This window comes from Phaethon aethereus (assembly GCF_964289735.1).
Source record: "Phaethon aethereus genome assembly, chromosome: 15".
Classification (NCBI taxonomy): Eukaryota; Metazoa; Chordata; class Aves; order Phaethontiformes; family Phaethontidae; genus Phaethon; species Phaethon aethereus.
In genome coordinates this window covers 10,732,679-10,758,303 of record NC_138591.1, presented here as the reverse complement: position 1 = coordinate 10,758,303, position 25,625 = coordinate 10,732,679, and the positions used below count along the sequence as shown (strand labels likewise).

Below are 25,625 nucleotides of genomic sequence, written 5' to 3'. Positions count from 1 at the left end.
TCAGCAAGCTGGAAAAGGCGGCTATTTTAACTCAAAAGTGACTTGTTAACTTTATTGCACGGTAACACTCTGTATGACATTATTCACCTTAATTTTAACATTTCAAAGTGAAACAAACTCAGGAGGAATGCCTTACTTCCACCTGTTGCATTTACACTCCTTTCTCTGTTTTTCTCTTTGGGCTGATAAATGGTACACTTCTAAAATAAACCCTAAACTTTATGTTGTATGAAGAGCAAGCAGTAAGAGATACTGAGTACATCTGCTAACAACTGAATTGCAAAAACGGGGAAAACTCTCATTCTTTAGAATAGCAGTTGTGGATTTATGGTGTTTCTTTTGTCTTCACTAAATCCCAAATTTTAGCTCTCTGCTCTGTCTGGATAATTAAACTTAATGTGACGCAGCAAGTTAAGGATTCTAGGACAGTTTTTTTTCAGGTCTTCAGACAACGACAAGAGTTATGCTTGCTTGAAAATTTTATTGACACAACTGTTTGGTCCCAACACACAAAACAGCACTTGAGCCACAAAAGAAAGTGTCCAAACAAAGTAGACAGCTAAGAAAACAATTTTTTCTTCTCTTTCCCATTCCAAGAAAAAGATAGTGCATAAATTGAGGGCTTCAGTGACATTTTTCTTTTTTTAAACAGACATTAATCTGAAGTAGTACATTTAATTGTTAAATTAAAGAATTTCATGGTTGCAATGCTTTTAAATCTGTAAGTCAAGTCACATCATTCATTTAACCCTTTGGATAAAAAAATATATTGCAATTCAATTAGCTATTTTGTTACACTATGAACACAACTTCTCAAAAAGTATTATTCTATTACTTTCAAATAGCGATTTCATCAGAATCACACATGAATCCAGAAAAGATATGCTGACCTCCATAAATGGTATAACCTCCACACTCACTTGGCTAAATACCATATTTTCCTCTGAAGCAAAAACCTGGTTTTCTTGAGTACTCCAGATGACTTGTAGCTGCATCTCACAAAAATACAATTTCAGGTTGGTCTTTTCTCCAGTGCATTCTCTTCTGAAACAAAAGTCTAGACTGATCAGTGTTAACCTTATCAAACTTAAGGTGAAAGCAGATGTTCTTGCATTTAACTCATTAAAAGCATTCTAAGAAAGCTTACTTCTAAATTTCCCTTTCTAATGCAGTATGTCTATAGAGGTTTACTAAGGACTCAAAATACTGTGCCATAAGGCTCAGAAAAACTTCCAAGTGTTTCTCTGCATTCACAATGGCTATAAGTTCACTACTGATAATACTTGCCTAAATTTAAAAGATTTTATAACAAAATCTGACTAGTAAAATTCTGTCTATAGCCATTATTCAGTGGCATTTCCTGTTGCTGGCCGAGAAATTAGAGCCCTTGTTCCATCTTTTGTGTATTACAATAGAATCCACCTAAAAAATACTCAGTTGGCCAGTGGAAAGCCTCTAGTATATGTTCTTTCAATACTACAAGCAATTTATTTGCTGCCTGGCAAATACAACCCATTGTAAATGCCATGGTTACCCAGAATGGGTATAAAGTCTCATACACCGGACATTTCTGCTAACTAGAGTGAAGGTTGTCCACTGCCTTATCCTCTCTTCCAAAGCTGGCCCTTTCAAAAGCCAACACAAGATACCACGAATTGAAAAAACCTTCCAACACTAGGAGTAAGTTTTAGAATAAAAACAGACACAGCTAAAAGACAGCACATCAAAGAATAAGCTTCCCATTTACTCAACATGCTTAAAAATAGGAAACAAGGTTAAGCAGAACAACCTTAGCATTTCCACATGTAGTTAGAACTTTCCTTACAGGTGGAAATAGCATCAATACCTTCTATCACAAAACATTTTAGTAAGACCTGCCCCATTATCTGTAATTTATGCATTAAATGCATATTCCAGAAATATCAGAATCCTTCTAACTTAATTTCTAGACACAATAAAATGTGTGTGTCCGTATCTTAAACTCATGACACCAAGACAGTCTCTCCCTTAACCAAATCCATGCCAGACTGGAACTAAATATAAAAGGGAAGCTTAAAGCATCAATGTCCTAGAAAGCTCCAAAATGGAACTGAAAGCTACAGAAAACATTTAAAACAAGTTTTACAAAAAATCCACATAATCTTCTATAGACACCTTTAGACAAAAGAATTTCCAATGCAGTTACAAGTCATCTGAAAGGTCAGAGAACAAGTTTCTCCTCTGGAGTACAATCAGTTCCCTACACTTCTGTCATTTCAGATCAGCAAGTTAAAATTTCTCAACAGGCTTTTGAAAGACAGATCATGCATTTTATTAATACTGTCTGAAACAAGACCAGTAAGCAACAGCCTATAGAATACAATATGCTACATGTATGATTACACCACCACCAAGGTTTAAAGAAAATAAAATCTGTTCCATTTTAGTTGAATTAATATTTTGCTTTTACTGAACACACATTTATGAAAAACTGTAAAATTTAAGAATAATTTAACAAATGCCAGAAATTTTTTTCAAAATAATAGAAAAAAAAATCTGTTCTGCTAACGGCTGTGTTCAGTGCAAGAGGAACAAAATCTTCACAGAATACGTTAAATACAAATTAATTCTTCTAAGCCTTTCATTAAAACACATAAGGGCTAGCAAATAGCTTTACTTTGTGCAGAGTCCATAGGTATTTGTCTTTCACACTAAAAAGAAAGAGTTAAAGCTTGGTTACAGGGGCAAGTGAAAAGTTTGCTGCCAATTTCACCTTGTTTTTGTGTTGTTTTTTGGCTGGGCTGTCCATTGCTTCCTTGCTTAGTTGGGTTTCAGAGGACTGACAGGGAGGCACTGAAGCATTCTCTGTGGTGTTAGATATCACAGAACCAGAAGTCAATTTTTCTTGAGCTGTGGTAACAATTCTTCGTTTTTCTTCTTCTGTTAAAATCATTATCTCTAAAATAAATAAGACAACTCAATTTATTGATGCTCTTGAAAAATATTCTTGAAAAATAAATAATATTTCTCTGGTAATAGACAATATTTATTAAGAACTTGTCAGCCTGATTTGAAGCCAGATGTGTCATGTTCACCTCCTCAGCTGATGTGATGTTTGCTTCTGGCTCTGTCTGCATCATGTACTATTTGGAAGGTTTAATTTAATTCTCACACATTAAGTCTCTCAGTGCTCATAAAAGCACCATAAAATTCCTGTGGTGAAAAGGTTGATACAGGTTGGCAAAATGCAGTTTTAGTGGTGGATAAGGTCCCTATAAAATTCACCCCAGAGAATCACAGCAGGGTACTTATGGTCAGTACTCAAGAGTTTCTGATGGAAGCCACCTGCATTTCCAACACACCCCATTGTGCAATATATACACACATGTATTTAAATGGAACTTTTATATAATAAACCATTGCTTTGATAGTTTGTTTTCCAAACTGCTTGAGTTATCATCCATAAGTAATACAATATATGCAAGCTAACTCTTACCAGAGAGAGGTGCAGGGTGTTCCTCAAACTGAATGAGGTCTGCAGACTCAAGAACCACTGGATCGGGGCGCAGTTGTGGGGATGGTAGGCAGGAAGGAACTGGCTCACACAAGAGGTCAACGGGAGATGTATTTGTGAGGCAAAGAAGTTCTTGCTCAGTTTGATTAGAAACTACAAGAGTAAAGGAACATTTTTCAAAGTATCTGTAAGCTGTGAAGGTGTCACTGTTTCAGAGCTGGTAAATGTGAAGTATTCAGATGCAATTCTGAGGATTTGAGAGCTATGCTGTATTTGAAATACTAATAAAAAACTAATTTAATTAATGCTAACTAACCTCAGATTCGTTCAAGAGTTACTTTGGTAGATCAAGAGCATCTAGCTACTTACAATACAGCAGAGAAAGCAATAGTACGTTAAACCTATTGCTTGCCTGAGTAAGCATACCCCTATAGTAGAATCTGGTATTTGCCAAACTAGAGTAATAGAAGAAGAGCTGAGGAAACAAGTCCTACAGGAAACAGTCTTTAACAAAGAAGGACTAGTTACCAGACAACTCTCCTGCAGGCATACCAATATCAACTATTTATGTACCATCTAACACATTTACACGTGAAAATTAAGCTGAAAGTTTCAAAATAAAGTGACTTGGCCTTATATAAAAGGGACAAGCTTAGATTTCTGAAATAACTCAGGAACCATTCCACAAGTTCTCCAACCTGCAGGTAGTAACAGAATTGGAGACCACAGCAAGATATGAACTATGATGTCACCATTTCCCAGGTTTTTTTATTTGGGGACAGATTTATACCAACAGGACTGCCATTATTATTTGCAGTAACAAAACAAAATCAACACAAAAACATTCTTTTGAGATGACTATATTCTCATCAGAATACAGGAGACATTCTTAGCAGAAGCTGCTACTGACCATCTTTTCCTCATTAGCTGTATGCTTATAGACTTCCACTAAAATCCATGGGAAACACTACTCTGGCCACTATGTAGTTATATTGACAGCTAAGGGCAACAGATGCCCTCATCAAGAGGACACATGCTTAACTATATACTTTGGGAGAAGTTCAACAGCTTTCAAGCCATAAAGCATTTCTACAGAAGTTCAGATTGACTAACTCACACAGCTTTCTCCGTGCTGCTTTGATTACTCTGCTTATTTCCCTTAATATAATAAGATTCTTACATAAATCAATTTTGCATTACCATTGCTAGGTGTTCCTAGACTTAGTTCCATTGATGAAGCAGATCTTGGGGTCTCCATAATATGTCCATTATTGTCAGCAAGTTGATTTCCATGATCATCATCCACATGATCAGCAGGGGGAAAACTAGGTGAGCTAAAACGGGCTACAAAAAAGCAAGTTCATTTGGTTCATTTACTCAAGTCACATCTTAAAAAAAGAAAAAAGGAAACAAAGATACTGCTTGAAATTGAAATGGCTTACTTTTCATATCATTCTTTAGTACCACAATTCTCTTATGGCCATGTCCTTTAATCCAGACCACCTATAGAGGGGAAAAATAAAGCAGAACTAAACATCAGCACATACTAAGCTCAAAACCTAAAGCACCTTACTCGCTATCTTTCATCTAGCCTTCCACTGATGTTATTTCTAAAAGTAAACTAAATCATGTTGCTAATTTGTACTACACGACCCAAGTAAAAGCTTTGTCTCAAAATAACTGATGCCAAAGGCAAACTATAGGGCTAGAAAGTATACTAACTATGTATTAACAAAACTATACGTTTAAACATGGAGTTGCAAAATTCCATTTTGTCACTATCCAGAAAGATTAATTTACTTCAAGGAAAGCTTATAGCCATAAACTGGGTCACAAGATTATCATAGAGGACTTTGGACATGTATAATGACAAGAAGATGCCACAAGCAAAATTCCACTATGTGGCATTTCTGACAAGGCCCCACAACTCTTCACTCCTAAAACCAATAATCTACCCTGACTAAAATGAAGCTTCAGTACTGTACAGTTGTTCATTCACTAAGGAGAGAAATCAATTATCTCACTTGATAAAGATGCCAAGGATGTTTGCAGCTTCACCAGGAACAGTTCTTAAGCAAAATTTGACCAAAACATGTTAAAAAACATTTTCTTTTTCTTATTACACAGTCCAGATTTCTCAGAAACCATTAAATCTACAATTGGTATAAGCCTCCTTGGAGAAGCTAGTTATTCCAGTAATTCACACCAATTAACAGAAACTGCAGTTATGTAACTATTTTTAATCCATGCAGAAGTCTAAATGTAATTGTGCAAAACAGAATTCTTCACACCTGTGGAATTGCTCCCAAGAGCTCTTCTAAACTATTGCATCCATATGCTTTAGGTTGAAGCACTTCTCCTGTGTATTTGCTATATGCTACTGGGAACTCATGAAGAAAAATCTGCTGATAATGGTAAGTGTGAAGTAAGGACCTTACATTCTTTGCAAACATATACAGATTTGTAAGCTTCACATATTCTTCTGCTGCACCATTGGTAAAAACCTTTTAGAAAAAACAGGGAAAGAATTAGAGTGCATAATTCTGTATCCTCTAGTCACAGTATCTTTTCAAAGTATGAAGCACACCAGAAAGGAAAAAGAACTTGCATACCTCAACCAAGTAAGGCAGACTCTTCAGGAGTTCAGTTAAGGTCATAAATCCATATTCACATGGATTAAGTGAAGTACTATGGATTGTTTCATAATGCTGTTTAAGCTGTTCAACAGAGAGAAAGGATGTTCCATCCCAGGACATCAACAAGACTAGCAGTTGGGCAGTCAGAGTCCGCAGAGATTTTTTATTTATCAGCTGAATTTGCTTGCCAGACTCTGTGTCAACCACCTAGAAAAATGAATTGGGAATGATGTTAGGGAAGAGGGTAGTTTATAAGTTGTATAGCTGGGGTTTGAGCACAGCTGTATCCAATATTACATACCAGCATCTGATACTCCCCTAGCCAAAAGCACACAGGATAGAGAAGCTTATTACATGGAAAAATTTACTTTAAATCTACAAAAGCTGCGTATCAGTTTCTGTCCACATGGTAGACATGATTTTACTCTTCTTTCCAAGCCAGCTGGACCTGACTGAGGTCCAGCCTGAACACCAGCTGCTAAATTAACAGAATTGGAGCAATTAAACTCGTATGCCCATGTCTATGTCGATGTAATCTTTCTTTGCCACTGACATGTAAGACCATCTATGTATTTACACTCAGAGTCAAAGCCTCAAACCATAAATCAGGAAAATGAGGAATATAAAACATTAGGAGACTGATAACTACTATGGTTATCACGAAATGGTATCAGAAAATCATGACTTCTACATACTTAGAAGTCAGGTGGGAAAAAAACAATTGGTACTATTAAAATAATAATACAGTCTTTTACTTATTATGTGCTATACAAGCACGAGCTTTCCCAGAGAAAGTTGAAACATTACAAAAGAACAAAGAGAACATCACAGGAATATAGAAGCTACATTTAAAACCCCTTTAGAATTCCCTCCCGCCCTGACTTAATGAAATAGTTTCTAGAGTACAATATTAAGCATACTGAAACCTGAAATTTGAGACAGGAAATTCCTTAACACAACATTGCATTCCTTTTAGAGACATAAAACTACAAAGATTAAAAAATTACCTTCACAACGTGGCAAAGTTTTTGCATTAAAGCTGGAACTGAGCTAACATCATAATCATGAAGACGCAGTGTGTATCCAAATGTTTTACTGTACTCTGTCAGTAAATCAGTCATCATAAGGCAGTTGTCTTTCTGAGACCGCAGCAGTTTAACAAACTGGGCAGCAACTGCTTTGACTTGTTCCACATCTGTGAGCGTGAGAATTTTCTCCTCCCCGCATTCCAATACCTACAAAACAGGAATTACACTTTGTTAAAGTGATTTACCTGGATGAAAAAAAAAGTGTAATCTGCAAATAAAATTCAGTGCTTGCAGGCAACCATTTCCTATGCAGCAGGGCTCGGGTACCTCAAAAAGATACCTATATAGCAAGCAAAACTGTGCAATTTCTTAAATACAACAAAACAGGCAATTAAATAGTTATAAACCCTTTTTAAAGCAAGTTTAACAAAACTTTAATGAAACTTAGCTCCAAGTTTGATGCACTGTATTTTGTAAAATAATCCAATTTAAAAAAAAAAAACTTTAATTTGTTGACAAACTTAGCCTGAATGTGCTAAAAATCTTGGACAATTTTACCAGAATTAGCTATATCAAAGACTTTCTTAAATACAGCTGCCTAACATTACAGGTCCACAGTTTATAACTCACACTAAAGTTAATGAGAAATATAACACCTGCTGAAACAGTTGTACAGATCTCAAAAATGCTTTAGTGCAGGCTTAGGGTTTTAGAACTTACAAGTAAGACATCTGGTATGGCTTCAAAGAGTTCAAGTAGTTTTGTAAAACCATAGTAAGCAAGCTTGCACTGACGACCAAAGTGGTGGTGATAAGAAGGAATAAATTTGTTGAAGGGCATTCGAAAATGGGGTTGATGGCGCAGTAAGTCTACTACCTCTTTAGAAAACTGTTTGGTTCTTTCAATTTCTTCTTGTGTACGTTCTAAAATTAAAAAAACAAAGCAAGAGCTACATAGCAACACACTTAAAATGCAACAGAATATAAGAAAATATGGCGATTGATTTTCAGCTCAATCACATACCACACCAAGTCACTATTTTCTTCTACCACTGAAGACCTTTACTAAGCTTACAGGCTTAGAGTCCAAGATAATCAGGCAATCAGCATGTTAGAAGATATTAAGTACCTAAATATATTGGTATTTTTGCTGTGTGGAAACAATCCACTCTAATAATTCCACAGAAAGTTTAGCTACATGCAGAAACATTAACATAACAACATTATTTTATGTGTTTTGCCACCTGCTTTCATGTCTGTTCCCTTAGAAGTGTTCCTAGAATGACAGATTCTTTATTTGCTAGAAATTCATAACTTAGTCATAAAGGTAGAAACACAATTATAAAAAAAATCCAAGTCACTCCTATATACTTTAGTAAAGAACAATTTATTTGGCAAGAATAAAAAAAGTACATGGACATACCTCTTTTGGGAATACAAATGACCATTTCATTGTCTTGCTGTGACAAACAGATGGTCGTATCTGGAATTTCTGATATAATATCAGCCAGTTCACACACTCCGTACTCAGTAACATCCCAGTCCTTAGAGAAACACCTGAACATTTTAGAAAAAATGGTATTACACAAGTATTAATGGATGCTGTGTAGGCAAAAAAAAAATCTTTAAGTTGAGAATAAACCTCCAATCTTTAAAAAAGTAAACATAATTTTCATATTGGCAATACTAGCATCTGAAACAAAGGGGAAAAGTATTCTTAGTTCAAATTATCTATCCATTCTAACCAGAAAAATAAGATACATAGATGGTTCACATGAGACTGGAAAAAAGAGCTGTATAAACCAAACAGTGGATGCCTCAAACTAGTCATGGTAAGTGACAATATAAAGTAATATTTTTCAAGCTCAAGTTTTAAGTGATTTAAGAAAAGGTAATTATGTTATACAGCTCCATATGGCTACCCTTTCAGTCTGTATTTGCTTAATAGTCACAGACATACACTCTTCTTAAACAAGATCAAATCTCAACAGAAGGCAGAGACCATATCCTGGAAAACACCACATTAAGGTTCACGATACTATGTAATATATTAAAAGGTATTTTACTCTCCCTGTCTCCCCGACAGGAACATCTCAGAAGCAAGAACACTTCACATATATTCTTATTCAACAAGTGGCCAGAGCTGACTACAACGGAGATGCACATTTGGTAGATTTAGAAATAACCAATAATGTATTTTTACCAATAGTGGAAATAGAAGTACACATTCCCAAAAAGGAGCTGTTGGCACATGCAGCACAATAGCACACATGCAAAGGTAGACCACATATAGGACTAAGATGCTACGGTTTCCTCAAAGCACACAAGTACTATTTTCTATCTTCATATTAGGGAAATAAATCTTGATTCTTAAACAACCACCCCTATTTTTTACCATGCTAGGACAGAATGTTCTTCCTAGCAATAGCAAGACAGGTATTACTCCTCATTTTTGCACCACTGCTAGCTCCAGTTAAAGAAGTAACAGTATCTATTGACAATCAGTCTATTTTATATTTTCCTCTAAAGAAAGCCTAACACTAAGTTTTCCCTCTGTTATTCACATCAACGTGCCACAACCTGCTTGCTTAAATCCAACCTTGTTGTAATGGCTTCAAAGAGAACTAATGAAATACAATAACCCATTTCAAACTCCAATAAAGTTAAAAGTACTACAGGAAGCAGTAAAGTCTGCCAGAGAGCTTTTACTTTTTGTTTTCATTAGAAGTTTGAACATCCACATCACAACAAAGAGGCAATATAGTTGCCACAGTTTTGTATTAAAATCTGAAGTGCTGACTTCTCTTGTAATAGGTTTTAAAGCCACCGTTGATATACATGGCCTGCACAGTTGTTCTTTCACTAAAAAAAAAAAAAAAAAAACACTTACCAGTGATAAGCCTGTAAGAATTCCCTCACAATAACTTGCTTACTGGCCTGGGATTTGAGAAGCTTCAGTAAGTCTTGAGTAAAGCGCTTCACTTGAGCTCTGTGCGTTAGAGTTAACAAGCGTTTGGAACCCATACCAAGAATCTGAAAGAAAACTTTATTTGACCATTCACATCTAGAATCTTCAGTAAATTCTTTTACAAAACATTTAGAAGGCAGTTCTAGTATAGGTAAGCTAGAAATAAAGGATGTAATGAAGACAATGTCTGGAAAGGCAGCCTCATGAAGTCATACACTTTCTGTACTAAGGCATATGTCATCAAGAAATTAAATGCTTCCTCCACGAGTGCTATTGCAATTGTTGCGCATTTGAATTGGTTATTTTAAAATTCTACAACCAACTGATGTTCAAAGTAGTAAGCTAATGTGACCATAGTGTTTCTTTTTTGTAACATAAGGCCAAATGAACAACTTCAGAGAAATCCTTCAAGTCACAGGCTACACATCACAGCCCAACTTAGAGGCACTAAGCATTTGCTGTGTTCTTATGATAAACAGCACAACTAAAACCTTTTACCCAAGCACTAGCCACAGGCTAAAACCAGCTTCAACCTTTATTCCAGACGCTTAGATTAAATAATTAATAATTAATTTCCCCAGAAGCTGTTTTGGACAGGTGGGGGCAATAAACACAACAAAACAGAAACATCGCAAAAAAGATGAAAATTACACTTCAAGGTTCAGTTAAGCATCTCTTTCAAGGTGGAATAGGTAACTGCACAGCATCTATTGTACAATACCAACCAGTAATTCACATAGTTGAAGATACAATTCCCCAAGTTAAAAGGAACAGTGTCATATAACTCACTTGCAGTACATGAGGCACTGCTTCTAGCAGCTCCATTAATTTAGAATACCCGTAGTCAGACACACGGCATTGTTTTGCAAAGTGATGATGGTATGTTGGGATGAATTTACTGACAGGTATGACGCAGGACGGCTGACTTTTAAGTAGATCTATCACTTCTCTACTGAACTGAATGAGTTGTGGATTACCTACAGGGCTCTTAGAACGTAGAAGCCAAGGATCTAAAAAAATAAAATAATCGTATTACTGAACCTTTCACTAACATATTCTTCCACTAAACACTGCACTTCATAAAGCACAAGAGAAAAAAATAAACATTCAAGCTAAAAGTTTCTATTTATAAAAAGTTTAACAGTTATACACGTTTACTTTATGCTACTCTTTAATTTTTTGGCGGAATGATTAGTTCAGAGAAGAGATTCTAAATAGAAATATTTACCTGTAGTAGGAGGTGGTGGTTTGTTATGTATCCATTTAATAACTTTAATGCCATTTTGGGCAGTGGCAATGTTAACTCCAGGAACACAGGTAATTAGATGTTCTAAAGGAACACCACCCTGGCCTTCTGGCACCATTTCAAGATCACTGAACTCTGACATATAACAATCGGGAAAACTTTGGAAGGAAAAGAAAGCTTCCATTATACACCAAAATACCACTATAACAATTGTTATATATATAAATAACACAATACACCACCTATAACAATAGCATTATTTTGAGACACTTCCTGAGCAAGAGGCTTCATCAGCTAACACATTATAGAAGTCTTCATAAAATGCACATTTTAAATAAGTATGTCTTTTTTGCTCAACAAGAATTCAAAAAGTAATAATTTCATAAGATACTTATTTGCTATAAAAAATACCATCTTACACAAGAACCGGAGTTTTTATACCACAGGTAGCTTCAGAGCATTACAACAGCCATCAATAAAGTTCTAAATCTTTTAACCTATCAGCCTTTACACTAAAAGCCTAAATTAAAATATTTTACCTCAGTAAAGGCACAGTACCCTCATGTGTCTGTAGAAGACTATGAACTTGGGGAGCAAATGTCTTCAGAGACAAAATCACAAAAGGAATTCTATAAGAATCTGGATCAAACTCATGCTCACTGTAAAAAGAAGAGGTTGAAGTTTATACGCTCATTCTACACATAGCTTCAGCATAGTATGCCTGTGCTCACCTATAGTAAACATACACATATGACATACTGCTACTCACTGACAATACCACTATGTACAGTCACAAGCAACTTCCACCTTTTCCTCACAAAAGTTAATACAGCTACAGCAAACTTCCAGAAGACACGCAACATTTAGAAGACCACATTTTTATTATTATTAGATTAAAACTTTCAAATTAAATTTTAGCAGCACATACTAGGCAGTTAACAGTGAACACCTAATAACTGCTCTAGAAGCACAACCTGGCTGCTGTTGAATAAAACAAACAAAAAAACTTAACATATAGCTTCAGGAAGTCTTCAACCCAGTACGAACCACTTAGTAAAAGTAGCTGGAGGCCAAAAGAAGAACGATCAGCTCCAGCTATAATTACATAATAAAATTCAAGCTAATAGAAATCTCTAGTATGTATAATCTACTATATAACCAGAGGAAGGTAGCATACATTTCAGCTTCTGTTTAAGAGGTACTCAATCTTGGCAGCTGCGCAAGAATACAATAATGTTATCTGAACAGACTGATCCGTAAGAACTGCCTGTAAAATTTGCTGTGGCAACTCGCAATTTTTCAGCCCGACTTATTCTTGTGAACATATAAAGAGCAACTGGAGCATGCTATATGAACATATATACCTCAACTTTAATATAGCTGTAAGCGTTAAATGCTGTTCAAACATTTTGTAAGATTTTATAGTATTTATACACAGCTTACATAAAGTCTTTATTCAGGCAATGCTGCTTACAAACAGGCTCATGGTATTCCAACTCTTCAAATATTATAGGACTACAGTTTGCTGATGAACCATCATGTGACTGTGAAGATCCCAGTGGACTCTGCCGGGCTTGGCTGCTGGGTAAAAGGCACACCAGCCGTGCACTTCCTTGGTCACGGATTGCCACAGTATCCGTTAGTTTATACAAGTCTGATACAATTAATTTATGCCCAAATCTAAAAGAAACAAATTGAAATAAATACACTTTATAAACACAGTTAGCGACTGCAGTAATCTGCATTTTTTAAGAAACAGGAATAAACACTAGAGACTATGCAAAATGTTAAGGTGACTTTTCTATTCATCCCTATGTAGAGAAATTAAGTAAAATGCTAAAAGAAAATACATATCCTCTATGAAAGGCCAGTATTACAGTCATTGCTGCTGGATCGATAATGTGCTGCAATATCTAAACAAAAAGAAACCCGTAACACTCCATTCTGTTATGGAATAACACTCTCCATAATTCACTGTAATTCCACAAGATCAGATTCTTTTTAGAAGTTCTAGAGAAAAAACACAACTGAGGACTTACTTTTTTTCATAGATTTCTGTGAATTTGAATACAGGCAGACAACAAGCAGGTGCATCCTGCAGAATGGATATTGTTTCTGAGCTATAAAAGAAGTTTTGTAACATTAGTACAAAATTAATCTGTTATTATTAGTCTCCAGCCTAAATTGGTGAGGTATTTACAGATGCAGTTTATGAACTATAAACATAAAAGGACAAACTGCATTCCTTTCCATCCCAGCACTACAAAAGGTGACACTTCAGATCAGCAGAGTGCAAATAGTAACACTTCTGCTAGCTCATTAGGTAACATCTCTGCATCTTTCATAGGTAGTGGTAAGATTTCAAGCATCTATAAAATGCAACATTAAAGCTGCAGCACTAGAAGTTACCAGCATGGTCATTAAGAACTCTGAACAGGTATAAATTAAAAGGCAAGAATGACAAAGTTGTAAATTATACAAGGGCAAGTAGCACGTAATTATAGAACACTCCACGCTCCAAGCACTATTTTCACTGGAGTTTTCTGGGAAAAAAAGACGACAACATTTTTCGTAATGCTTTCTTTCAGTAAGGAAAAAATTGAAATAGAAAATACTTGTATTCTCACTAACACCAGAACTCTAGTTCTATCATCTTCCATCTAGAAAATGGAAATCAAAAGACACACCAACAGCATTTAAACTGTGTACCCCATCCTCAAAGAGAAGATTCATATGCACTTCCTTGGAAGAAAGAAATAAAGGTGCCAAGTGTTATCTTAACTCAGCTGCACAAATTAAGTTATTGAGGTATATCAGCATTATGAAAGAGTAGCCGTGAAACTAATAAACACTATTAAATAGAGATCTAGTCTCTTCGGATGCAACTTAAAATATAAGCAGTGTAAAAATGCTAAACTGAAAACTAGCCTAGCTGTATTTAACACATTCATCAAGTCGTAAGACAGATTTTACTTTATTTCTCTATCATTCCTTTCCTCAGTATTTTAAATGATCTCTCAGCTATTAAATACATGCTAGAACAACTGAGACAATGTCGAAGTGCTTATTACCCGAGTAGAGAGAGTGATTTACTAGCAGCTCCTGTTGCTAATGAGACCTGGATCCTTTTACTGCCAATCTTGTATCTGTGAAGATTGTTGACAGCACTGATTGCTTCTTGCAGATTTTCCATCTGAACTGTAGCCTTCAACTGGTAGTCTGTATGAGGACTGAGCTCTACACTTTTTACCTGAAGGAAGAAAACATTTATCAAAATATTAATGCAAGGCAAGCCAACACAAGAGTAGCACCATCTTGCTTTGGCAAGAGCCAAATACAATGCAAAAGGGAACTGAGTATGATGAACCGTGGCCAACAGGACAATGCAAACAAGAACCGAGTCCAAGAAGCCTTAGCCAAGGCAAGACCATGATATTCCTTTAACACAAGCATCATCTTCCCATGTAGATTATGCCAGAAGAATGTCATCTACAAATCAGACAGAAGTAGGCCTGCTGCAGAAAGGACCTCTCCTTGCATAGTTGCTCCTTACTGATTCACACTCTCCATGTCTGTTTTGATCACTTCTGATTCAAAACAAACTCAATTTTTTTCTGTGATTGTTCAGCTGACATTAGGAATTCAGCTTTACAGCTAAAGCTCTTCTCTGCATCACTAATGAGCCACTAACTAAGAATTTCACATACAAAGCTTCAGAACACCAGATCTATGAACACCCCATGCAAATTAAGAAGCTAATGCAAGTGATGAACTGGTCTTTTTGAAGGAAGAAGACAATTTAACAAAGTTTAAAAGTCATGTTTTGATAGCTTTCCATTCCTACTCACTTAAAGCTAGACCACAAACATGTCCATAAACACATAAACAGGAAGTACATAAAAACAGATTTAATAAAGGTATTTCAGCCTTTACCTTGCCATGTCTTGAGAAAATTTCTTGTAAATTTTGCTGCAGCTCTTTTCTGGACAATCTATAGTCTACATTGCTTATCTGAATGTCTGCACCATTTGCAAAAGGATCAGGGCAGTCTGTACCACTGGTATGATTTACTACATTAAACGTGAGTGGAGAAGATCTATTTGAGAGGTTTGGAGACATACTCCTGTGTAAAATAAAAACATTTATGAGCTGAAGTAGCTCTTGCACAATTCTGATATTTACATTTCAAAATTAATCAGAAAATATATGCAGATCAAGTGCACAAATACAGCACTTTGAAGGTATTTTCCCAGTACGTATGTGCAGACAAAACAAATTTCACCACTAGCAAAACGTCATAACAAGACAAATACTTCCTATGAGAAGAAAGGAAATAATTCATATTACATTTCAAAGACACCCAATTTAATCATATATTTGACACCAAGTCTTATTAATCTATCTTATTAATACATTTTAAAAGGTAAACTCATTCACATGATTTTAATAATTGGCAAAGGCCAGATATTTAAGTCTACAAGAATTTAGTGGGCCTGGATAAGTTTCTACTGGGAATGTCAAAAGCACTGAAATTAAGAAAAGTAAGATGCCTATAACACTTCTGAAAATTCTTCAGAAGATTTAAAAACAAAGTTTGCAGGAAACAATTGCCATACAGTAAGTTTCTGAGAAAGAGTTCACTCCATCTTATACTTACATCCACCCTCTGTTACCTGTTATACAGCACCATCACAGTTTCCTTCAATACACTGATTTATGTGGAGGCAAAAGTAATGTGCTTAGCATACACAACTCCATATGCAGCTGTCAATAATCAATGTATATACCCATGAAGTCTCACTTCACTTCCCAAATGAGACATAGACACTTACCGAGATGACCAGCAACTCTGAGACATGAGTAAAGGACTGAGTTGTCTTGAGGCTGTCAACTTACTGAAAGCAGAGGGATAGCTGACCTGAAATACAGTTTCGTCTTTATCTACAGGGGAATTGGTAATGCTCCTGGAAGCAGAGGTCTCTTTTCTATTTACAAATACATATAAGAAAAAGAAAAAACATTACATTGCGGAACTCCTTTAAAATAATGTAGCTAACACTGATGTCTTTATGTTTAAACATACTTCTGACTACTTTTACAGGATGATTCTCCCATTCCAATTTTTTTTGTTGCCAGAGACACAGGAATCACTGCATTAGAGTTGCTCTGAGGAGAAGGAATTTGTTCTCCTAAATGTTCTTGCTGGTTTTCAGTATTTCTACTGGCGGTCTTTGATTCAAGGCGGCACAGCTCCTATATAAAACAGATGAAAGGTCAGCAGAAAAGCACCAGACATTCTTTGCCAGAGGCTTTCCTCGTGATGGAAACCTAGATAACTGACGGATTTTTCTTTAACAGCATTTTCCTTGGTAGTTCATAACCAGGAATATTTGATTTTCTGTGACAGACAATAGTAAGCTGTCAATTAGTTGAAATATTTTTGCTACACCGTCAATCTACCCTAGTTCTCCTTAAAACTAGCAAAGAGATCACTCTTCAACACCAATACAAAATTCAAAACTGGCCTAGAATTTGAGACTCAGTAAGTACCAGCAGTATTTCCAAATTAAGATAAAGTGGCAGGGAAGGGGAAAAACAACCCTCAAATTCATCGTTTGCTTTCCAAGCAGATGAATACAGCTCTCATTCAGGAATGTCACTATACATTAGTTATTTATTAACTACGACTGACAAGTTAAAGATAAAGCTGTAACAGAAACAATCCTCAGAACATGAGGAAAAGCAAGAATACTTAATAAGGTAGAACAATACCTGTAAACTTTTAACATGTGTGGGTTTGACAATCGATCCATGAATCTGGAATCCTCTCCCAGCAGAGCCTTTGGTACCAAGAGACTGATCACTTGAGTCTTTGTTGAGGAGGCACAGCTTTGTGTTCTTGTTAATTTTTTTGGGAGACTTCATCTTTTCAGTTCCCACAAAGCTGGAACTTTTTGTTTCATTAAGTTCTTTGTTTTTGGGAGTAAAAGACACTACAATCCTGTTACCAAAAACATCTTCATTTTCCATTCGCTTCCGAGCCCGTTCAGCACTTTCTTGATTTAAAAAACGGAGAATTGCACTGCTTCCAGAAATGCTCAGCACCTTCCCTCCACAGTTGTCTGACAAACGCCTGAGTCTATTACTGACACTTTTGCTGTCTCTGTTTGTTGGCAGATTATAAACATATAATAGTGTATGGCATGCCTGTTTAAAAGGAGTAAGATTTTAATTTGGTTATGTCAGAATACCCTCTTGTTCAAAACCAGTATTTTTATACTGATTCTGGTAACACTCTCTCCCCCCGCTCCCCTCAAGTCATTCTTCTTGCAGCATTCAATTTTCTTGGAAAACTCTCATATCAATGTAGATCCTCAAACTTCCATCTCCAATATAATTTAAAGTTAGAAGAGACTATAGCATCCCTGATCAATAGATCGATACCTGATCGCTTCTCCAGATAATAAAGCATTACTGTTTGTAACCCAAGAATTCCATATATTCTATACCTGCATGTGAACACATAGTTCAGGAAGTTATTTCAAAGGAAGAAAAGGTTACGAGTGCTGTGCAAAGGTAACACAACAAATACAGAGGGAATCATCAGGAAGACAAAAACTCCAAGAAAACAGTCACTCAAAACTGTTAAGAAAGCATCGCAGAGCTGTCTTAATGCACAACTGAGTACCTACCTTAACCTTCTGCCAGTGAAAGAAAAGCGTGTAAGATATCACTAAATATTTTATCAGATAGTGATAAGAATGTGACCTTGCTATTTTACTTTAGTTAATTACTTTATTATTTCATTCTTTCAGTCTTTAAGCAGAAAGCATACATTCATGTGGTAGTAACTGAAATACAAACAGTAGTCAAGTATGCAGCAGACATCCTATCTAAAGTAGAAAAAAGTAGTTGACATCGAGATGTTTGTTGTATTAAGAATTAAAATCCTTACCGGCATTTTCAGTGGTAACCTTGGTGGCAAGTCTGAAATAAATTCTTCAAAACAAATAAGCTCATGAGCATGATGTAAGAGCGCTTCTGAAGCTTGGTTTTTATGTACCAAAATTATCCGAAAACCATGTCGGTGTCTCAGGTCACTGAGTTCCAAAGCAAAGTTTACATCTGCTGGAGAATGAAAAAAAAATAGAATGAACAAGGAAATACATGAAAAAGCTGGGGAGCGGGGGGTGGATATCAAACAAACAAAACTCCAGGTCTCAATGACAAGTTCCATTTATCACTGAAAATTTCCAGTGAAAAAGCACCACCAGCTACAAGGCTTCTCAATAGACATAATTTAAATCAGCAGTTAATATTCAGTCTCAGACAAGGGCTTCCTTTCAATAGCAACTTTTAGCAATTTATCAGCAAGACATTTGACTAGTACTGTATACTTCTATCGCAAACATTAGTTTAGCTTTAGGGAGATGCCCAGGGCAACACATGCCAATTAAATAGTTGAGTGGCTTGCATATTTAACTGTATAGTGTGCTGCTACAATAATGAAAAAAAAAAAAATCAAATACACTTTGCTCAAAGCATTCAGAAAGACTACCATAAGGAAGACTCAATGGAGTTTTACTTTATTAGCTTCCTGCTGAAGCTGTCTAACTTTAGACAGTATTTATACACATACCTACTGACACTCCACAAGACACCAGATTCCAATGCTGATAGTTAACTAAGCCAAGTTCTCATCTTACTTTCTCCCTTGCTGCCACTGACATTAAGAATTCTTGAGCAATTCAGTTAAAGCTGATTCTAACCACAACCCTTGGAAAGTAAATAGCGTCATATGCAAAAGTACTACTGAAGAGAGGAACTGAATTCTGCACTGTAGATTAGTACCACTAGCACTTACTTGACACAAGAACCACAGTGGCAGGTGCAGTGTGTGTATCAGCAAATCTCCTAAGACTCTGTCTGAGTTTGTCATCAGCAGCATTCTTTGCTGTAGCATTGATGTGTGCAACAGTCACCTGCGGAAATGCATACATAGGCTCTAAAGAAAAGCTTGAATGTTAACTATGCTTGCCTAAATTTATTTTTAAATAACAAATACAAGCTTTCACATGCACCTTTTATTTAGATAAATTAACACACACATCCACTCAATAAAACATGTATGGATCTCAAACTGTTCTAATGAGCAATGAACTTCAACCCTAGTTGTTCAGCAATGTCTTAGGGATGACTTCCACTGTTCTGTGTTAAAGATCACAATTTACATGCCTTAAAAATATTCCATAAGCCCGGATTTGAATTAGAGGTGTGACAAACGAAGGAAGTACTCCCTATCAATTCATTTTACCTCACATAAGCACATAAACTGTCAACCTGTTATCATATCTGCAATTTAGGATGTGGGAAGGGAATTTCTGACTTAAACCTGCACAAAAAGTTAAAAAATACCAAGAAACAAAAAAGTATTGATGGAAAAACATGCAGTTTTAAAGGTGCCCCAGTCAATAGCACTAATTTACAAGTGTCCTCACTAATCAGCACAATATTCACTAACAGAATTAAAAAAGTTAAGTTCACACAATCATAATTCTTTTAGGTTAATGATTTAGTCACAGATTTGAAGTGTAACACTAGAAACGCAGCCACCAGCACTTACTACTGGATGAAATCAAAATCCTCTGAACACTAAAACTAAAGCTAAAACAGTAATCTAACTATAATGGAACACAGTTTCAGTTTTAAAAAGTATCACACCGGGGAGTCCAGCATTAAGGACCCACCCATAAACTAATTATGAGCTCATGCACTAAAAAAACAGAAGCTAACATAAAGCTTTAGTGAACAGGAAGCACTATTTAGAACACTCAGAGTACACAAATTCTCAAGCAAGAACACCAAGTAGAGACTGTTTGGATACCTGGCAGTTGTTTAGTTCCTGAATAACTTCTTTATTTTCTTTACTAATGTCACATACACAGATGAATTCTGCCTCTCTGTGACCTTTAAAAAACTTTTCACGAATCCTTTGTACAACCGCTATAGCTGAACGGCCAGTGGGAACTGAACAGTTTTCAATATCCCAGAAGACTCCAATGGGGGGCAAGTTTTCCAGAACTTGGCCTGTTATTGCAACTTCCGGAGACCCTGTACAGGTTTAACAACACAGCTCATTTTAATCTCCAAATACGAAAATTGTTAAACTTGGCAAACTATGAACTTTGCACACAGGAAGCTTTATTTTTTAGAGAACAACATGCCCAGGAAAGCAAGTTGAGTTTTATTTTCTTAAGGAATCTAAAAACAAATCAGGTATTTGCAAAGTTTCTCTTTAAGGGAAAAACTTTATACCTCAAATCAGTCTTAAGCAGAAATTTAGTCACTTTTAAGTTAGGATAAAAATGCAAGACAACTTCAGTTTTACATTTAAACTCTTGAATAAGCAAGTAATGTATTTTTAAAAATGTTATCAAATGCTAAGGTGGCATGTGCCATGAAAATTGTCTGAAGTTGTGTCGCACAAAGCTCAGCGGGTGCTATATTGGTAATGGAAGTGAAATGAAAGCTGTTCAGTGTGTGCATTAGATAAAGAATCTAAACAAAACCGGATGAGATTACCAGTATAGTGATAGTGATTATAGAAAATTAAGGCAGTATGGAATAAACACAGAAGTATCCTACAGTTCAGGAGAGTGAGTTTACAAGTTTTTGCTATCACAGGCTAAGAAGTGCAAATAAAGTTTCTGGTGTTTCAGCAGTCTGAATATCTATTTAATTTTGAATTAACATTATACACCCATTCCAATCCCACAAAACAACTGGAAAAGAAACATGAAGAATGACACAGAATCCTCACAGGTCAAAAACAAGCTAAGAATTAAAGTCAGCAGAGAATATAAAATTAATCACACCAGACAAATGTCATATTTGTTTGAGTATATGTTGACTAGTTATTCTTCTATAAAAAATGCAATACCAATGATTCTTGTAGACACTTAATTGGGGTGTTGCACCTTAAAAACCTAAAAATGGGTGTAGTCTTAAAACAATAGTAAAACTATCCAATTTCTTATTATTCCATGACACTAAGTTTACAATGTTCATACTAGATATGATTTTGCAATTGAAGCAATATTAACACTGTAGAAAGACCATGTAATTATTTCACACAATATTTTCCTCTCAAGAACACTGAAAAAAGCTATATTGCAATTATAAATATTACACCTTTACTGCATATGGAGTAAGAATAGACACTACAGACTAAGAAAATACTTTCTAAAGTATGGCTGAAGACAATTTCTTTATACACCATGAAATAGCTTCCAAGACCTTAGAATAATAGTAAAAAAAAAAAAAAAATCAAAAATCTATGCAAACAGTACAGTAAGTTAACTAGGTAGTCAAAACAAGTAAAGCCAAGTTATGACTTTACAAAACAGAAAAAAGGTATTTTTTTTACTGTTTAGTCTTCTATGACTTCATAGATGTTTCTAGAGAACAGTGCAATTTAAGAGAACTCTTCATGTGCACAACAGTATTTAAGGAGGACATCCACTAAGTACAAGTTTCAATCAAATGGGGTTTACCATATTTCTGTGGTGATTTGCCAAGGCTGCTCGCCAGTAGCAAACTCTTCTCATTTCCTGCTCCTTTGGTTCCACAGCCATTACATACTGGGATAGGAACAGGTGCAGTCTGTGCACTTGGAGGAGGAATATTTGGCCAGATTTTAGCAGCATCAACTAGGCTGTTTCTGGTTGGCTGTTGGGACAATTTTTCAAAAAGACGTTCATTTAGTATACATATTAACACACAGCATTCCATGCTAGAAACACTGTTTCCCTTCTACAACAAATGCAGGTTCAGATGTACTCTAAAGTTAACAACAGTATCACTGCACAAAGGAAGTTTCTACCCTAGTCTTTTCTAGTATACTTAGCTCTAGATTTCCAAATGCAAGGAAAGATTCTGTTAAACTCTGCACATAAAGATGTGCCATCTTTAAGAAGTACTAATATGTATTCTAAGGAAAAAAAAAGAAAAAAGACCTGGCATGTGAAATCAGCACAACTAAGAGTACCAGGATGAATCACCCCCCCCTCCCCCCCAACAGTGGTCATATCCAAACATATTGAATTCACCATTTAGTTTATTCAAATGACAACATTTCATTTTTATCTTGGAAACTTGAATTTGGAAGGTTAAGTAACACATCTCGCAAAGCTGAGAAATTCCTATTAAAATTCAAGCCCTGTTTTAATCAGTTCTAAAGTGTACCAAATTTCTACTGAATTATAAATTACTGATTTGGGAAGACTGAACTAAGACATATCAAACCAAAAATATACTTGTAGCATCAGACATTTCACCTGACTTACAAATGGCTCTTTATTGATCAGCTGTCCAAGGGTACATGTTAACTGTTGTTAGCCTTTTCTCAGTCACTACTATGGAACATTGTAATAGGAGCTATCAAGAAGAGATAATTGTCTTTCAAAGACAGTCAAAATTCCGCTTGAGTACATTACAGATCACCTGTAAGCTAAACATTGTGATAGCCTCTTTTGTCTTCCTATCGAAATTAATGTTACCTCAGAAAAGAGATCATCTTTAAAAAGGATATCTGGTACATTTGGACTGTGCATCACCAACTAGGAAGACGCAAGCTGCAACCCATGGAAGCTGGTGTTTTGCTCAAGTAACATTATTTTAGCATTAACCATATACAATGCTTAATGAATGAGAAATGTGATGTGTACAAACCTTGCTCAAGCAGTCATTGCAGTAGTGAGAGCCCTTTAAACAAACCGAAGGTGCCATGTTTAGGTGCAAAGGGTTGGCGCACACGCGTGATGTTAACTCCGACTGTGCAATATGCTCATCCAAGTGGCTTGTAGCCCCACTTGTGAATTCAGAACAAGGGAAATAGCCAGAAGATGTGCAGCTCTGAAGGGCTGGAAACTGATGCAGTTTGTGCATGTTACCATGACAGGACTGGAAATGGAGTTTTCCACAACAGGGCAGATGTTGACAGGAAGATACACTGTTTTCTACACACATGCCAGGGAACTCACTCGCAATGCCTGCCAAATTGCTTCGAGCTGGAGGATTCTTCAGTGAAGATGCAGACTGATAAGCAAATCCTGACCCTACTTGACAAGTAATCGTCCCAGTGCTTTTTGAGTCTAATATTGTGCCAGGGTGAATCAAGTTACCACCACCACCACCACAATGCATTTGTGGAGTACAAGAAGAGTCAGAGCCATGAGCACAGCAGCTTACTTTCGGGCCAGGTGAAAGCTGTATTTGCTGTTGCTGAAGAGGATGAACATCAGGAAGCGGTACTGCTGGAAACGGTTTAGAGCCAGCATTATGAGGAGATGAAGCATCCTTTAATTCTACAGCAGCTTTCTCGTTCTCCATGTAATCTTTCTAGAAAATGAAAGTTCAGTTACATTCAGATACATAAATAAACCAACAATTTTATAGTATAAACAAGCATATTTTTAGACTGTTACAATTTTGGCAATAACAGAACTTTTCAGAAGTATTATCTCTATGATTACTATTACCTCACTGTCTGAACATCTAAAATATTAAAAGAAACACGCCAGCTTGAGGTATATTGGTATCAGTGGATTTTGGAAGCAAGAAAACAAAAAAGCTATAAACCAAATAGCAATGGGTCTGTAAAACAGAATTTGAAAAGCAGAAAACTGTTAGGCTACAGCTGAGACACACTCTACAACTGCAAAGCAAAAAACCATTTATTTCTTTTAAGAGCAAACATACATGAATACGAAGTAAAAAAACACCACAGTTTGGGAGTACATAAGTAACCATCTTTAAAGTCTTTTTTCAAGGTAAAAGTTGTATTAGACTTTTAGAAGTAATGCATTAACAGACTAAGACTTAAAAAAATTAGAAATTATATCAAGCGGGTAAACTAACAGAGGACAAGAGACTAAATTTTCACCACAACTATGTAAGTTCTTTTCGCCTACTCTGATTTAAGATATCAAGATGTACAGTCATAAAAGCTTACACAGAAATACAGGGTGTTTTTCTAAAACGGCAGCAGTGAAAACTAAGCAAGGTTATGAGAAGCACCAGAACAGTCAAGGTCAGTAGAGCTACCCTGCATACAACTCACTGCTCCAAAGCTTCAGGTCAGTACTTTGGAACAACTTTTACTTGCCATATTTAATTTAATGCATTTCCTACTACACAGTAATGAATAACTGATTATCCAAGTTCAAAACCCTTCTTCTCTACCTGATACCACATCTTATGAATTGAAGATACACTCTGCCAAAAGTCTGCCTGGAACTGGTTTATATGTTAAATTCCAGAATTTATGGCAGGTCCCTTCCTAACCCCTGACGCACGAGACCAGCAACACAACAGAATACATGCTTATCTGTTTCCACTATGTCTTTTACTGAAAGTCAGACTGAACATGCATGAAAGTGCGTTACTTGAGCAAGCAAGCTCCAGTTGTTAAGTAAGTCACTGTGTTGTACTATTCCTTCTATTCCTTAAGCGCTTTGCATGTTAAACGTATAGAATCATATACAGTTACAGAACAGGTACATTTAAAGAAATAGAAAAAAGGAAAAATTAGACATTCATAAAGAACAGTACCCACAATTGCTGTAACTACTATATAGTAATAATTTAGAAAATTCTAAATTTGCCTCCAAACTAAATTGATAGAAATCTGGAAGCATGACGACTTCCCTACTCAACTCTTCAGCAATAACTTCACACAGCTTTCAAGAAGCTGCCTCATACGCTTTTTATCATTGTATTATTCCAGTCGTATTATTCCAAATAGAGCTGTAGAGAGTAAAGCCTGTCAAGCAAAGCAACTTGCCCGTTTTCACCAACATCAATGACAGAGTTATGAACACAACTAAAGACCTTAAATTCCCAGGTAAATTTTGTACTTACCATGTTAACTGCTGTCTCCTCTTTCTCCCCTCCCCACTCTCCCCCCTTAGTCAGCAATAACACTGCAGTTAGTTATACCGCTCTGTACCAGGATATCAACTATGCTTTTCATAAAGCACTGAATTACCGTTTTCGCACTGCAAGGCAAAGACTTTTCAGCAGCAGAAAAGCAATTAGAAAGTTTCCAGAGCCATGGTTTAGCATCATTCTCTTGTCGCTGAAGCCATCCGAATGATTTATTGCAGAGGTTCTCTGTCCTGTTTCCTTCCATCATACACCCAAACAAAAAGGTTCAACATTCTCTCATCCCCCCTTCCTTTCATTCTTCCCACCTG

At 36.1% G+C, this 25,625-nt stretch overlaps 1 protein-coding gene across 2 annotated transcripts; it reads right to left on the bottom strand.

Moving 5' to 3' along the window:
- Positions 1–2,704: 2,704 nt before the first annotated feature.
- On the bottom strand, positions 2,705–25,564 carry MARF1 (meiosis regulator and mRNA stability factor 1; the record flags this gene model as incomplete). 2 transcript variants are annotated; one of them, XM_082006633.1, is made up of 26 exons in its annotated part: positions 2,705–2,937; positions 3,476–3,646; positions 4,694–4,837; positions 4,936–4,996; positions 5,785–5,997; positions 6,106–6,336; positions 7,137–7,364; positions 7,878–8,080; positions 8,580–8,713; positions 10,047–10,189; positions 10,914–11,134; positions 11,353–11,528; positions 11,910–12,029; positions 12,814–13,050; positions 13,410–13,490; positions 14,442–14,620; positions 15,304–15,493; positions 16,203–16,355; positions 16,454–16,623; positions 17,143–17,577; positions 18,326–18,498; positions 19,235–19,352; positions 20,255–20,481; positions 21,924–22,098; positions 23,101–23,769; positions 25,418–25,564. In XM_082006633.1, the coding sequence occupies 26 exons, from the start codon at positions 25,562–25,564 to the stop codon at positions 2,705–2,707; spliced, it is 5,232 nt and encodes a 1,743-aa protein (XP_081862759.1). The 2 variants fall into 2 exon arrangements, with proteins under 2 accessions (XP_081862759.1, XP_081862760.1); XM_082006634.1 differs by having other exon boundaries at positions 23,620–23,769.
- Between the last annotated feature and the right edge of the window lie 61 nt (positions 25,565–25,625).